Here is a 15,884-nt window from a genome sequence, read left to right as displayed (position 1 = left end):
CACACCTTTGACATATTTCTATTGTATTCTATTATATAAAAGGCACATCTTTTGGCCATGTAAATGTTGGCACATTCAATGTGTCACGGTTTTGAGGCTGTAGGGAAGATGACTGTAGCAGATAGGGCAGAATCAAAGAAACAAGACATGGTCTTTCAGGACCCTGGACAGAGCACCATGGAAGGCACTGGCTCCAACATATTCTCTCTCTCTCTCTCTCTCTCTCTCTCTCTCTCTCTCTCACACACACACACACACACACACACACACACACACACACACGGGAGCAGATTGCTGAGGCCCTATGAAGTTGGCAGGGGCTTCCTTACTGTTTACCCACCTCCATTATTAAAGGGCCTCTGTTGGCTGCTACAGCATGGGGAAGGTGTGAACTGCACTGAGACTGTCTTCTGAGACTGTGGAGTCTGGCCAAGTCACATCTTCTGACCTTAAAGATCCTGGTGGGGAGAGATGGCTCCTCCATGGTTTTCTGTGACCTCGCAAGTGGCTGAGAGACTGCAGAGCTACAGTGCTTCCTTGAATAGCTCTCTGGGTCTGTTTCTACCACATGTAGGGAGAAGCAACTCAAGGGATTGTTAGTTTCTCCTGGAATAGTATCATCTTTCCACCTTGGGCAGAACTAGGTTAGTGGAAATACCACCTCTGAAATTACCTGAAAGTGGTAGGAAAATTATAATATGTACACATAATGGTAGAGGCTTTAGAGTTATACAACATGATATATTGATATAGCATTGGCTTGCTAAACAAATAAAACTGTTCCTACAAAGCCATTTTAAATGAGCTGTGTATCCTTAGCAAAAGAATAGCCAGTTATTGTTGTTTTTTCCACAGGCTGTTGTGGCTGCTATTGTACTGGTCAACATGTTCCCATTTCTTGAAAAATTTATGGATGTCCCTTTCTTGTGGAGGCAAGATAAATATGATTTTGTAAGTGTCGTATGACCCACATGGGGTTGGAGAGGGGAATTAAATGGGGTATCACCTAATGTTACACCACGGCAGCAGAGGTGCAATGCCAGTGTAGATGTGCTGTCATACATATATTTGCATATACTGCTGCTCAAGATGATTTGGGGATCCAGCTAAACAAACTGACAGAGAACTGTTGTCAGATCTCAACATCTCTTTAAAAACAAGAACACAGCCATGGGGTGTCCCAGTGTGGCTCTGGACCATGGAACTGTGGGAGATGTAACTCTTCCCCCTTGTGACATTTTCCTCAATGCAAACAAAGCTTAGAAGTGTATGTAAGTTTTTCCCAGTGGTGTTAAGTAACCACCTCCCAACCAGGAAGCTGTGGTTTAAGGGCTCCCTCCAAACCAGTACATATAAAACCCAAGAAGTGATGCTGGTTTTGGACATCATGGGAAACTGTGGTTTAAAATGCTAGGATAGCTTGTGGGAAACTATATGGAGCCCACCCAGGAACCAAAACAGGAGCGTGCCATGACAGAACAACTGAAAGAAGAGGACCTTGCTGAATCTTGGGCGCCAGGGATGGAGGGACTTTTGGCCCAGCAGGAAAATGAGCCTTTGACAAATGAACTTGGAAAAAACCAGATTTGGAAAGACAAGATTTGGCTGGAAATGGGGGGTTGGATTGACCCCCCTATGCAGGGATGTTTGGACTTTCTGAATCTGGCAATGGGCCGTCAGAGGTTTGGAGTTGTTGGGACTTCCAATTTTGGAGGGAATTTGAAACATGTTTTAAAATACCACATGGAGTCTAGTCTGGACTATGAGAAAGGGCCTGATTTGTTGAAAAGGGTCAAAAACACTACCAAGCTGGAGTTCCCACGAGTGAAAGGAAAATATGAAGAAGAGCCGCGGAAGGGACATGGAAGAGATTTGAAGGACTCGGATATAAGATCACCAGGTTAATGTGCTAGACTAATGGGATAAAAAGGACTGACAATCCCGGGACCGGGGGGAGGGGACGCTGGAAGAAGATTGGATTGTTTTTATTTCTTTTTTTCTATCATTAGGAATGCTTTATAAAATTGATGAACGTTGGAAAAATGTTGAAATGAACTTATTTGGCTCTTGCAAAAATGTTTAAAGAATTAGGTAAAAAGGTAATGGTTATGAGAAGCTGGTAAAAATAAGATTTAAGTTCTAAGTTTTAAGGTTTTTTATAAGATAAGATGAAAATAGAGTAAGGTAATGTAATGACAGAATACTATGAATTATGGAAAGGATTTGCTGTGACAATTATTAATCAAGATACAAGAGATGGGAGGAGGAGGAGGTCATGGAAAGAAGGCAATGAAAGTGGAGAATTTGAAAATGATGGTTTTATTTTTTATTTTTTCTGTTTTTGTCTTTTTTCTCTGTAATTTTGTCTTTTTTTTCTTCGTAATTTTAAAAATTCTTTTCTCAATAAACATCATTATAAAAATAAAATAAAATAAAATGCTAGGATAGCTTGGTTGAAGTTGTGCATGGGAGGAGGGGTGAGGAGGGAGCACATAGGCACACTACTTGTTCTTGGATCAATTATTGTTTATTAAACCAAGACCATCATGACTCTGTAATGTTAACAGTGCATAGATCGTTTCAAAGTTCTAGTAGTTTTGAGAATTGTACCCTAAATTCAAACACAGAATCTTCATGGTTTAAATAACCAGTACTTCAGATGTTTTATTCTTTATATACAAAAAACGGCAGAGGGGTGTCTTGTCACATTGACACTGTACTTTGTTTTATCTTCAACTTTGTCCCTGCTAAGTAGCTTATATTGCCCCTATTTCATTTTTCCTTAAAGGGAATTTGGATCGTGACCTTTCTGTCTGTACTCTGTCTTGGTCTGGATATTGGCTTGGGAATTTCTATGGGATTTGCCTTTTTCATAATAAGTGTGCGGTCACACAGGTACTGTCTCCTATGGTAGTGTTGTATTATAGGGCTACAGGTGAGTGTGTGCGGAGAAAGGGAATTATATTGCTACCAGAGTATATTAGAAAAGTGTCTAGAATGATGAATTCTATGGGAAGGGGCCACTACTCAGGATACTGTTGTGATTACAAAGAATAGTACCTGGGTTGTGACATTCTCCATATATTGATGTCAGTTGTGACAACCTAAAAGGATTATTGAAAAGAAAAGAGGAGGATCAAGAGTAGCCATTAGGGTGCCACCACAGAACCTTCCACTGCTACTTGCCAGGATGGTGAGGGTGCAGGGGCTCAGCAATACCAGGATGTGCTAATTGCTGAGTTGGCAGAGTCAATCCAGTGCTCCTGTTGGTGCACCTATGCTGGCCTGACTGTACCAACAGCCTGTGCCACACCATCCTGGTAAGCAGTAGTGATGCTGCTACTGGGAGGCTGGATCTGCAGTGGTGCTACACCAAAAGCTCTTGAGGAGGAGTGTATCCCATAAATTTAAAGTTAGCAAGTATATGAAATATATATAATTAGATATAATATATAACTATCATTTAGTTAATTAATTAAAAGTGCCTTCTCTAACTTCCTTAGCTCATTTGTGGCCTCACTCAAGGCATACAACAAATTCTAAAATTCAAGTTTACTGGCCATGAAATATTATAATGAGTAAAGAAGCAGAGGAGAAGTAAGCAGAGTGCAAAGTGAACTAAAACCCAAAATTAGCATCCAGCTGGCCTTACCCTTGAGCAAGCCATGAAGCTCAAATAATATGCCTGGAATATGCATTTTTGTTCAGTGTATATTGTTCTTCAATGCAAAGACTAGTAAAATCCTCTCACCATATATTGGGGTAGCAGGGTGGTGGAAGAGAGAGCACAAGCAATTGGGGCTTGAGACAGCGTGAGCAAGGTCACATACGCTATAAACCTTTGGAGATGGGTGCTTTGGGCAATAATTGCTTTGCCCAATTGGGGAAGATGCGTAACTTGAAAGGATCTCTTCTTGGGTTCCAGTCAGATAACTAAAGAGAAAACACTATCATGTATTTGTGGTGCTTGCAATGATTTTGAGCAATGATCTAAGGAAAACAGTGAGTGGGTGGAGTGGCAGGAGTTTCTGCAAGCCAATTAGGAAAAAAATCCTCACTGTTTTCTTTGATCTGCGCATAGCAAGGGCAAAGATAGAAGGATGATAAAACACCTTCCCTACAGATATAACTGATGCTCATACAACTTGTGGTCTGGCACTGAGCCTGGAGTAACAATATTGTATGTATTCTTATGGAGAGACATACTGCACATTTGACTAAATGCTCTGTTTCCATGCTACAGCAAGATTAGGATCAGATTTTACCTGCTCTTTTCTTATCCACTCTCCATGGAGAGACATGAAAGTAAAAAAGATAATTGAAGGGGAGCTTGTGACCATTCCATTCTTTAAAACTACATTCAAAGTTGAATAGCTGTCTGTGTCTGTCATGGTTTCTTTCCTTGGCTAAAGGTTTGGCTCTGCTCATTTTTTAAGAAGGCAATCTAACTTAACATTTTGTTTCAGAATGAAGATGTTGACACTGGGTCAGATTCCAAACACCAATATTTATCGCAGTTTTTCTGACTATGCTGAGGTAAGGGTGGGAGGGAATAAATATTCTTTGCTGTAACCCTTCACTAGCACACTAGCAGCTGACACATCAGGTTGAATTAATTCCAGGAATAGTGTTGTGTATAATTACCACCTTTATGACTCGTAATGAAGAGCCATACTTGAAAAGACAGAGTTGCAGGAACCCCACAAGCATCTCTGAAAAATACACAGCATAGTGATCCTTCTGACAGGATTTAATTAACAACTATAGCTTGGTGACCCTGACATCAGCAATGAAAGCAGATTTGTAGCACAAATGTTGTGTTATATACTCTGTTCAATCTCTGCATGGTCCAAATGTTGTTTTATATGTCTGGCTTCCTCTGGTATTAGATCATACCAAAAGTGCAAATTATTCTTCTTTGCAAGGTGCCAGTTTATTAGCAAATAATCTCAATAAAAATGTGGATAATGTAGCCAAATGATGACATCCATGCACAGAATAAAGGTATTGGTAGGACTGGGGAAAGTTTGCAGAGATAAAAATTAATCCATAGAGGAGGGAAACCCAAAAACAGTTCTGCGGTGATTCTGCATACTTAGTGGGCAATGAATGCTTGGGGCTACAGAGGAATGGTAAATTGTATTCTGAAAAAGAGCACATCAGGAATCCTGAACAGGAGCTCTGCACACTACAACATTTTGTTGCAGGTTCCACTAAGAAAGACTTAAATTTTATTTCTCTTTTTAGGCTATAGAGATTCAGGGGGTGAAAATGTTCCAGTGCTGTGCCTCCATTTCAACTGCAAATATGAAACATTTCAAATCCTACATTTTACATAAGGTAAATGGTGCCCTCCAAATGATTATCAGATAAAGATCCTTCCAAAATTGCACTTTTCTGAATTTTGAGATGCAGTTCTCCTGTAGTGTACACAGAAGTGCATATACTGGGGCAAATTGTGCAGATAATACTGTACACATATTAGTGAAAATAATATAAAAAATGCATTCTATTAGAAAACGTTTCTTTGCAAAAATATGTATATCGGGCAAAGCTGCATACCAAAGTGTGTATTAGGAGAATCATACTAAATGTTTATGAATTTTAATGAGGACTTTGACAACAACAAATAATCACAAAGATGTGGAAATGTGGAGAACCAAATTTAAAATTGGAAAAAGGAGAAAATGAAATTGACAGGTTTGCCCTCCCTACTCAGAACCTCTGCAAGTAGACAAAGCTGGCCATATCTGATAATCTATCCTTATTTCTATTTCAGATGGACCTGAAGGCTGTGCCACTTGATGAAAATGAAATGAGAGCTTTGATCTCAGTCAGTATGTCTAGCGTTAGGCAGAAAAAGGATTTAAATTGTACCTGTGTTTGTGAGCCACCTGAACCATTACCCAGGGTGAGAGATTTTGTTCTTTGTTTGTTTTACATAGAACTCTCTTAGAATTCCCATACAGGTGTCACTTAGACAATTCCTTCCACCTTGCCTAAATCAAAAGCCCACACCTGCCTGGTGTATACATCTACACATCACTCAGTGAAAAATACCTAAGCTCTGGTTATCTCTCGCTTTAACTACTGCAATGCGCTCTCTGTGGGGCTACCTTTGAAGATGACCCAGAAACTACAACAAATCCAGAATGTGGCAGCTAGACTGGTGACTGGGAGCGGCTGCCGAGACCACATAACACCGGTCTTGAAACACCTACATTGGCTCCCAGTACGTTTCTGAGCACAATTCAAAGTGTTGGTGCTGACCTTTAAAGCCCTAAACAGCCTCAGTCCAGTATATCTGAAGGAGCGACTCCACCCCCATCGTTCTACCCAGACACTGAGGTCCAGCGCCGAGAGCCTTCTGGCGAATCCCTCACTGCAAAAAGCCAAGTTACAGGGAACCAGGCAAAGGGTCTTCTCGGTAGTGGCACCCGCCCTGTGGAATGCCCTCCCACCAGATGTCAAAGAGAACAACAACTACCAGACTTTTAGAGGACATCTGAAGGCAGCCCTGTTTAGGGAAGCTTTTAATGTTTGATGCATTACTGTATTTTAATATTTTGTTGGAAGCCGCCCAGAGTGGCTGGGGAAGCCCAGCCAGATTGGCAGGGTATAAATAATGAATTATTATTATTATTACTACTATTATTATTAGCAGCTCCATTTACCAGTTTATATAAAACATGGCATTCCTTAGGGCCAAACTAGATGTTCAGTGGAGGAATACGTGAAGAAGAGATGTCTATTCTACACTGTGCTTACATGATTTTCTCGAAGTGTAATTGAGGTAATGGCCTCTAATGCAAGCAGACCTCTATTCCCTTGCTGTAGTGGTGGGAGCTGGTCCCACTGTGAGCCATCGAAAAGGCTTTTTGTTGTTGATGCTTCAGTGAAAGCAGAAAGCCTCTATGCTGCACGGGAATACTGTGCATGTAATAGGGAAGGGAAGAAAACTTTCTTTCAATCCCTTCTTCTCCCTTAGGTCAACAGAGTGGGTTTTCCATTCCCATTATAAATGCACCAAGGTTTTTATTTTATGTATTTAGACATTTGAGCTTTGGTGGCTTCGCAGACCTACAGCACTCAAACCTATATGTCAGAATGAAAAATCCACATTAGTTTTTCCATCCAATACCTGGATCATAATTCCTGTTGAAAATCACCCCACAGTAAATGGGACGGGATCAGATGCTCAGCATTTCTCATCCAGTTCACCGTTTCTTTTTCTATTGACATTAAACTCAATGCAATGGTGTTTTTACAATGATAGTTTCTAAAATTAATATGCTTTTGATAGCACCAAGAGGCATGATTAACAGTGCCTCCCTATGCATATCCACTCAGCAGCAAGGCTCAGTGAGTTCAGTGAAATTTGTGTGTAGGATTGCAGCCTAAATTGAGAATGGCAGAATTCTTGGGTGCGTGGCTGTTCTTCTTGCTTTAGCCAGGCTATGCTTACACAACCATAGTTTTCTTAAATGTGTTTTAACAGGAGAAAGGAAAAATGCATAAATGAAGCTGAGTATTGTCCTAGCCTGCTCTAGAACCTCATCTCTCCTGCGTTTCTAGGTACCTTACACAGAGAAACTTCTAAGGCGGGTTCGTACAGCTAATGAGATATCATCTGCTTCTTCTTTGGCATTAATACGCTGGTCAAGAATTGAGAGCAGATACCCTTCTGAGATTCATTACATAGAAAGGGAAACAGGACAGGAGTATGTAAAGAGGAAAGAAGATCTCAACAGGTTATGGTTTTGCTCAAACCCCCCTGTCACGAGATCCACAACTCATTTGCACCCACTTGAATCAGAGACATCCGCTTACATGATCCACACCATTATTTTAGACTTCAGTATGGTGCACTTTGTTGATCTACAAGCTTCCTATTTGTTACGAGAGGTAAGTTGCCTGAACTATTGCAGCTTAGTGGTTTTTATTTAGCTATAGTATTCATTTAAACTAGTGCTCTCTTGCACTCGTGCTCTTATTTTTAAAGGCCCTTTAAAAAAATAATAATATGGGTGGTCATGAACACGTTATACGAGAGTAGAAGCAAGATCGGCTGCAAGCAATGTGGCAAAACTAGGTCTTGGGAGAAACTAGAATGATTCAGATAGCCAGTTTCCTACCCATAATGGTGGAGGGGGGAATATTTTAATACAATAGCTTTTCAGTTACTTAAAGGAGGATTGATGTGCAATATGATCCTGCCACATGTTTAAGTCCCAAGACCACTTACATTCAGCACAGGGATGCGGACTTATAAAAAATATTGGGGGGGCCCGGGAAAGCTCATGAATAATAAATAAGCTCATGAATATGCAAATAAAGTGGCGCCGCCTCCTCGTGAGCGAATAGGGGAGAGCGTGCTGTGCCTATAAATCAGCTCCGAAGGAAATTGGGTGGAGCTTTTGCTCGGGAGGGAGGGCAGGAGGCATGCAGCCCGACCCTGTGCATTTTGGGCTGGGGGAGGGGCGGCAATGGCGCTCTGCTGGAGGGGCGCCGGAGATTATTGGGGGGGCGGAGCCCCCCAAACGAATTTTTGAGGGGGCTCGGGCCCCCTCAAGCCCCATGGAGTCGGCGCCTATGATTCAGCAGGTGAGTTTTTCAGGCTTGCAGGAAATGTCTTGGTAGCCAAATGTTTGATAAGTTTCTTAAGAATTGAATTATGTATAAATGCAATTACAAAAAAAAGATGATGGGGAAACTAGGAGCATAACTTGGGCTTCTAGATACAAACTAAATTGATGTTTGCCAAAAGTGTTAGAATGTCAGCCTGCCTGGATTAAGGATGGGAGGAAGGATTAAAGAACAAAAAAAAAACCCCCAAACATTAAGAACCACACAGGGGTCAGATCAGATTAAGAACTGAGTCAGAAGAGGGGGGGGGGAAACTCCACAAAACTGAAAAAGCAAGTACAGTCATATTAGCATGAAGCATTGAAAATGAACGTCCTAAAGCTTAAGAATTGGAAACAACAAAAGGTAGTTAAGAGGGGTTGAAAGAATTTATATCATCAAAGCAATAGTCATTTTGCTGAAAAGATGACTCAGAAAAGAACAAATATCACTGTGGCAAATTGCCCAACAATATATGCATTTCACTAACATAGGTTTTCATATGGACTGTAAACACATTACTGCTCACCTAATGGGCTACAGATTTGACCTTTCTGTTTTTCATGCCTTTCCACCATTTAGTACCCATTCATTCCTCCAGTTATTTGTATACCTGCCTTTCATTATTTGTACACAGCCTTTCATTAAATAAAATACCAAAAGCAAGGGGGGAGGGGGAGACCAAAACCATCTTATCAAATGATTCCTCTGATTACTAGGAAGTAGGGATGTTGGAAGGCATCGTTTTCCATTCTGCTCTGTATTCGTCACTGTGTTCATTCCGCTGCAGTGCTTCTTACACTAAAAAAACTATACTATTTGTCTCTCTGTCTTCTGTAGCAAAATTACTTAACTTACATAATTTATGCATAAATTTTGCTGTCTATGTTATGCCACCCCATTGCAGAGGGAACACAATGACAAGCGGAGGAAGGAATGTACCGGTAATCAATTCCATATTGTTTGCTGGGATGATTTCCATTCTGGATGTGGGACAAATAAGCAAACACTGGCAATTTCTGCTCCCACTCCTGTTTTTGTTGGAATTCTCCAACATCCCTACTGGGAAGGGAGCAGTTTGCATCCCCCATCAGGGCTCTGAATTAGGTGGAGAACTTTGAACTTCTCTGCCCACCCCTGCACCATTTCTGCTTTAAATTGTTTTGGTGAAAGTTTACTGTTGCCAGTATTGGTGGCATGCCAGGAAAATTTGCTTGGGATTCAGAATCAGGCCCCAGAACCAGGCGTTAGTCACCCCTGATCTAGAGACTGAAAACATCACCCATTTTAATACATTGTTTCCCTTCTACAGCTGTGTCACGCATTTCAGAATATTGGCATCACACTCCTGATAGCTGCCTGTCATCGTGAGTATAGTTGCTGCACTTTTAAAATTAGCAATTTTGGATATTGTTTGTATGATTAATGCTGTTGTAAAGCCACATCTTTTAATCATGCTGTTTTGTGTGATTATTCTTTCTTTCTTTTTTTTAATCTTATAGCCACTGTAATAAGGACCTTTGAAAAGCATGACTTTTTTGACCAGTGTGTTACTAAAGCACGGTTCTTTCCAACCTTACACGACGCAGTACTCTATGCAGTGGAGCCAGAACTCTTGGAAGAGACGGTGCCAGTAGAACCTAGTATTAACCTGCCTGAGGAAGTGTTGGCTGAAGTAACTCTAAATGAGGAAAAGGTATAATAGTTGGCTGAGCCCCATGATCAATGTAATGACCTGACAAGTGCTAATCCAGAAAAGCAGTCTGATCATTTCAACTAGGAGTTACATAAATGATTTGTTTCAGTCGCGTTTTTAGCAGTAAAAGATCTTTCCAGATGAATTATTAAGCCCAGTAGCATAGAACATTCTATCTGTTTCCTGCAATAGGGAATCAGTCCCAAATATTTTGCTGCTAGGAAAAATAAATACTCCCCCTTTCTCCTCTACTAACACCTAAATTGTGAGTACTATGTGAAATGCATGGGACGCGGGTGGCACTGTGGTCTAAACCACTGAGCCTAGGGCTTGCCGATCAGAAGGTTGGCAGTTCGAATCCCCGTGACGGGGTGAGCTCCCGTTGCTCAGTCCCTGCTCCTGCCAACCTAGCAGTTCGAAAGCACGTCAAAGTGCAAGTAGATAAATGAGTACCGCTCCGGTGGGAAGGTAAACGGCGTTTCCGTGCGCTGCTCTGGTTCGCCAGAAGTGGCTTGGTCATGCTGGCCACATGACCTGGAAGCTGTACGCCGGCTCCCTCAGCCAGTAAAGTGAGATGAGCGCCACAACCCCAGAGTCATTCGCGACTGGACCTAACGGTCAGGGGTCCATTTACCTTTATGTGAAATGCACAAGTGTCAGGGATCCCTGTTAACTAGTGTAATTTTTTGATGGGGGGGGGAATGCCCTGAGAGCAGCCTCCCGATGGTCTGTCACCCCAGGCACCTTTGGCCCAAGCTGAATCTGACACCAAAGTTTAACCAGGCTGGGAGTAATATGCCTGTGGCAATAACCAGCTGACTGTCAACCCTCCCTTCTCCTGTGCAGGTGGGTGTGGTTTGGCTAAAACAGCCTTATGGGCCAATTGGGGAGGCAGGGTGGGTCAAAAGTAGCCCACAGGCTTGGATTTCCTCACTCCTGCTTTAGATATAGTATCTTCTCCCTGGGACCTCACATTTAATTTTTCCATGCATTTTGGAAGACCAGGGGGCTAACACATGTAGTCACATGAAGCCTATAAATGCCAGCAGCTTTGTTTCCCATTGTCCCTGTGATCATGATGTTCAATATTAGTATGCTGCCCAAGGCTGGCCATATCATTCACCATCAGGTAAAATGAAGTGCCGGTGTCAGTTGATGTGTTGCAAAAATTTTGATAAAGGTACCAGTGTCCAATTCAATAGAGTCAAAGAATTGACAGACGCAGCAAATGGAGAAAAAGAAGGTGAGGTTTATTGCTGAGCAATAATTGACCCAGTGGAATCCTTTCCAAAAGACTGGGCCCAGAGCATTGTATATCTGGGGTTTTATACCTGAGTACAGCATCACAGATCATGACATAATCAAATACAATCGCGAACGCCAGCAAAAATAAGCTAATGAGCGCATTCAAGCCTGGCTCCTGACCGTACAAAGAGTTCTCCTCCCAACTTCTGCTCTTTCAGTCTAAACACCAGACCAACCTTTCCCCTAGATTCATTGGTGCAGAATAGAAACTTAAGGCAAGGAGGAACTCTCCCCAATGACCATCTGTTCATTTAAGGACATCGTGGTTAGCACCTTCCTGTTTCGTGTACAGACTTAGTCTGGACAAGAGGGGGGAGATGTGCCAGCATCTCAGATTTATAGCTTCCTCTTTTGTAGAGAGCAAGAAAGTACTGGGGCAGGGTTCATTCTGGAAACTTGAAATTTCAAGCAATTTTGCTGTTAAGCTAAGCAAAAGCTTTTATGATTCAATGGATTATAAAATCACTGTAAAACTCTGGTTATGTGTGAATATATGTGAATATATTGATAACTGATTACATGGATAACTGATTATATGAATAACATAAGGGTAAAATTCCTCCAGACCCTGCTTCAGATGCTGTGGGTGGAGAGAAGTTGTACAAGTGTAATGTGTGTGCAGGGGAAGATACAGTCCTATCACTCGGAAAGTAAGATTTACCGTAGCTGCCAGCACAACCAGACCATGTGCATGGAATGGGAATGGGAAGGTGTCATCTTATCCTTTGCCTTGGGCTGCAAAGCATATTGGCCTGACCTTGCTGCTGCCAGCCAGCTGCCGCGGCCTGATGGCTCCTCCCTCCTGTGCACATGAAATACTCTTGGAAACACTTGGACTAACCGTTCTTGAAATAGCATGTTCACATTCAAATATGACTAAATGCATGGGCTAAATTTATTGAGTCAGGATTTCACTGCTAGTCCGGACCCCAATATCGCCATGTCATTAGGCCCTATCTCTAATGTCTGCATATTCAGCCAAAAGGTGTCTATTTGTACAGTCCTGATGTTGCAGGTCTTCTGAACATGTGGAACACCTGTGTACAGCTGAACATGCAGGGCCATTCCTTTGCAGGTGTCCCACTCAACGTGGGACCAATAGGACATGTCAATATTGTGGGTTGGGCCACAGTGCATGGTTCCCCTCCCCATCTACATGTTTAGTTGACATGTAGCGGGAGCACCTAAATAGGGCTTCTGCCTTATAGGATAGTACACACTTTCCTGTTTCTCATATTCAAGCCCTACCCCCTCTTTCATGTTCTCTCTCATTCTCCGTTCTAGACAGAGCAGCTCATAGTTCAGAATGTCACTTGTTCTGTTTTAACACAGTTTCTGATAGACCATAGCGAATCTCACAAGATCTGAACATCCCATATAAATACAGGGGAATGTTTTGCATAAACATCCTCAAGCCCAATCTAGAAGTTCTATTCAGATGCTGCTGCACTCAACTTTCATCATCCTTGATGATTGGCCATGCTGGTTGGGTTAATGAGAACTGGAGTCCAAAATCATTTGTAGCATGACCACTTCCCCACCCACTGTGGTTAGTTTACTGGTTTCCCCTTCTTCCATCTCCACCCATTCTTGAGCCCTGCCTGGAAGGGGACATATTCAGGGCAGAAAATGCTTCTGGGCATCAAGCTAGTCTGAGAAGAATATCATAAAAGCAGCCTTTAGGAATCAAGCTGCCTGTTTACTCTGCATTGCCCAAAGAGAACCCAAGAGATTTGGACTAATATGCAATTAGTAAGGCACAGATTAGCCGTTGTGTCAACAGGAGTTATTTCTAAGTAAGTGTGAAAAAGATGGTAGCTTTCAGAAATTCCCTCCTCTCTGGAGGTTGCCTGTGGTCTTTTAATAGGACAGACTGAGCTTCTTTATTTTAACTTCCTCAGCTAAATTGCAAGTTTGTGGAGTTATGGCTTTCTGCAACTGTGCATGGGCATGGGGACTCCTACGAACATATAAGATGTAGTACCTTTTTGGCAACCAATTGGATGGACCAGCAACATTAACTGGGAATATAAAATATATATAGGCATTGTGCATTTTTGTGTGTTTCAGGATAGGAGTCAACACTCAGGGAGGAGTCCTCATTCAGATAGGAGGAGCATGCAGTCCAATGGGAACAGAGAAACTACCTCAATCAAAAGTGCACGGAGCGAAACTTACATTGATGAGCCCATATCAGATCTTTTCCGCACTTATTCTCTCCAGAGTGACATAGAGGCACTCCCTCAGCATGAAACATCTCCCATTGAGGAAGATGAAGATGATCAAGACTGGGATGGAAAATGGAAATATAACAGTGATGTCTAAATTATGAGATCTATTAGAATTAACTACATTTTAAAAATGGTGCATATGTGACATGATTCAGGTCTGTACTGCTCCTTTTTGAAATTCTGCATCTAAATTAATGTTGTTAAAATAGCTAACCATTTTCCCCCTGACATTGCTGAAGGAAATGCTGTTGTACATACAGAGCAGATCAGAAACACATTGTGAAAGAGTGAGAGAAATGAAATTAACTATGACACTCAGAACCATTAATTAAATTGTTTAATTTCCAAAGCTTTTGTGCATTTTGCCATGTGTTATTGTTGAGTGCCTTTTCACAAAAAAGACTCTACTTTTAGTCTCCGGAATGTCTAGAAAAGGAACTGTCTTGTAAGAAGCTGTGCTGCTGAGAAACCTTAAGTAACCCTCCATTAGAGCCTATTTTGAACAACTGAAAGAGCAAAACAGAAACCATGAAAGACCCATTGGTGCCCAAATAGCAGCGCCATGTTTTTCCCCTGCTGGCAATAGCAGTGGATCCTAAGGGTGTGCACCAGATTCATTCAGACCAATCCCAAACTGAGCCAGGGTGCCTTAAGATTCAGGACTTGTCAAAGGTGAAACCGAATCTGTACAAGACTGCACAGCTTTGGCAATGCAGTGAAAATCTCTGGTTAGTGCAATGGTGGATCTGGAGTTCTTTTGAGAGACAGCCGTGTGATCTCTTCCAAGAGCATCCTGATAAAGGGGGTGGGGTGGGGCTTGCTATGTCCTAATATATACCAAGAAGACAGATGCATCAGGAATTTAAAATGAGAGAAAAGGGAGAAGCATGAGTTGCTGTGGATAATCAGAAGCCTTTCACCTTTAGACTGAGATAAAAGTATAGTATGTAGGTGAAAGATTAGTGCTAAAAGCAGGAAGTGATTTCAATTATTGCTATCTATATTTAAATTTACACCAACTCAATAGCTCCCTCGTGCCCTTTTGCCTACTTCATGAGGAGTACCAGGCAAAAACATAAGAAAAACAGTAGGGGGGGAAATGAAGCTGTTTCAGCTTGCTTACTTTGTGCATTGTTTGCAGTGATGTACTTCTAAATAAGCATTGCTGAAGTCGAGTATTTAGTGTCACTGGACCCATGCTGTGGAACACACTTCCAGCACAGATTCAGCAGGTATCCTCACTTTTAATTTGCATTTCTTGAATACCTTTTATGCCGATAGTCCTATGGAGCTTAAAAGTTTCATTGAGCAGCCCGCCATTTTAGTGATTGTTTTGTACTGCATTTAAAGATTTTTACATTGTTGAACACCGCCTTGATGTTTTGTGAGAGGGTGGTTGTTGTTGTTGGTTTCCATCTGTCTTGGGAGACTGGAGGAGTACGCCTTTGCAGGTGAGGTTAAGCTGTTGGAAGTTTGCAGTGCCTGCTGTGGCTCTAGAGGCCAATGCGGGAGAGACCTGTTTTTTTGTTGCAGCTGGGGCAGATGAAGGCATCCAGTTTTGCTGCTGCAGATGCACCTTGGGGTTTTTTTCTCTCTGTGCTTCTCCGGTGGTCATTTCTCCTCTGCCTGTCTCCAGGCTCTGTGTTTGTCTGCAAGGGATTCCAGCATGTCAGGGTTGATGTTGCCAGCCTTCATGTCATGTTTGCAGTCATCTTTGTAACACAGAGTTGGTCTGCCAGCTTCCTTGGGGATCCTGCCATCTTCCATTCTGTGAACATGACCAAGCCAGTGTAGACATTGTTGAGATAGGAGTGCAAACATACTGGAAATATAGGCTTGGGAGAGCACATCTTTGTTTGGAATTCTGTCCTGCCATGGGATACTCCAAACCCTCCTGATGCAGCACATGTTGAAAGCGCTGAGGTGTCGTTCCTGATGGTTGTAAGTTGCCCACAACTCACTTCCATAACGCAGCATGCTCAACACACAGACCTGGTTGACTTTCATCTTGGTATTGGACATTAGGA

At 42.1% G+C, this 15,884-nt stretch overlaps 2 protein-coding genes across 4 annotated transcripts in view; one reads left to right on the top strand and one right to left on the bottom strand.

The window, feature by feature from the left end:
* The window catches only part of SLC26A8 (solute carrier family 26 member 8), a 30,278-nt gene extending 16,072 nt beyond the window's left edge, over positions 1-14,206 (top strand). For all 3 annotated transcript variants that reach the window (XM_081195365.1, XM_081195364.1, XM_081195366.1), the window contains 9 exons: positions 856-951; positions 2,789-2,895; positions 4,467-4,536; positions 5,248-5,340; positions 5,780-5,911; positions 7,576-7,905; positions 9,938-9,992; positions 10,128-10,321; positions 13,697-14,206. In XM_081195365.1, coding sequence (XP_081051491.1) covers positions 856-951; positions 2,789-2,895; positions 4,467-4,536; positions 5,248-5,340; positions 5,780-5,911; positions 7,576-7,905; positions 9,938-9,992; positions 10,128-10,321; positions 13,697-13,951 — 1,332 coding nt within the window. In that variant the 3' untranslated portion in view covers positions 13,952-14,206. The remainder of the gene's footprint in view (positions 1-855; positions 952-2,788; positions 2,896-4,466; positions 4,537-5,247; positions 5,341-5,779; positions 5,912-7,575; positions 7,906-9,937; positions 9,993-10,127; positions 10,322-13,696) is intronic.
* The window catches only part of PRPF38A (pre-mRNA processing factor 38A), a 178,898-nt gene that overhangs the window by 107,166 nt on the left and 55,848 nt on the right, over positions 1-15,884 (bottom strand). The window lies entirely within an intron of this gene.

Source organism: Podarcis bocagei (genome assembly GCF_964188305.1).
Source record: "Podarcis bocagei genome assembly, chromosome: 5".
NCBI classification, from domain to species: Eukaryota; Metazoa; Chordata; class Lepidosauria; order Squamata; family Lacertidae; genus Podarcis; species Podarcis bocagei.
Note: the sequence above shows the minus strand (reverse complement) of the source record. Positions and strands in the feature narration are given on the sequence as shown.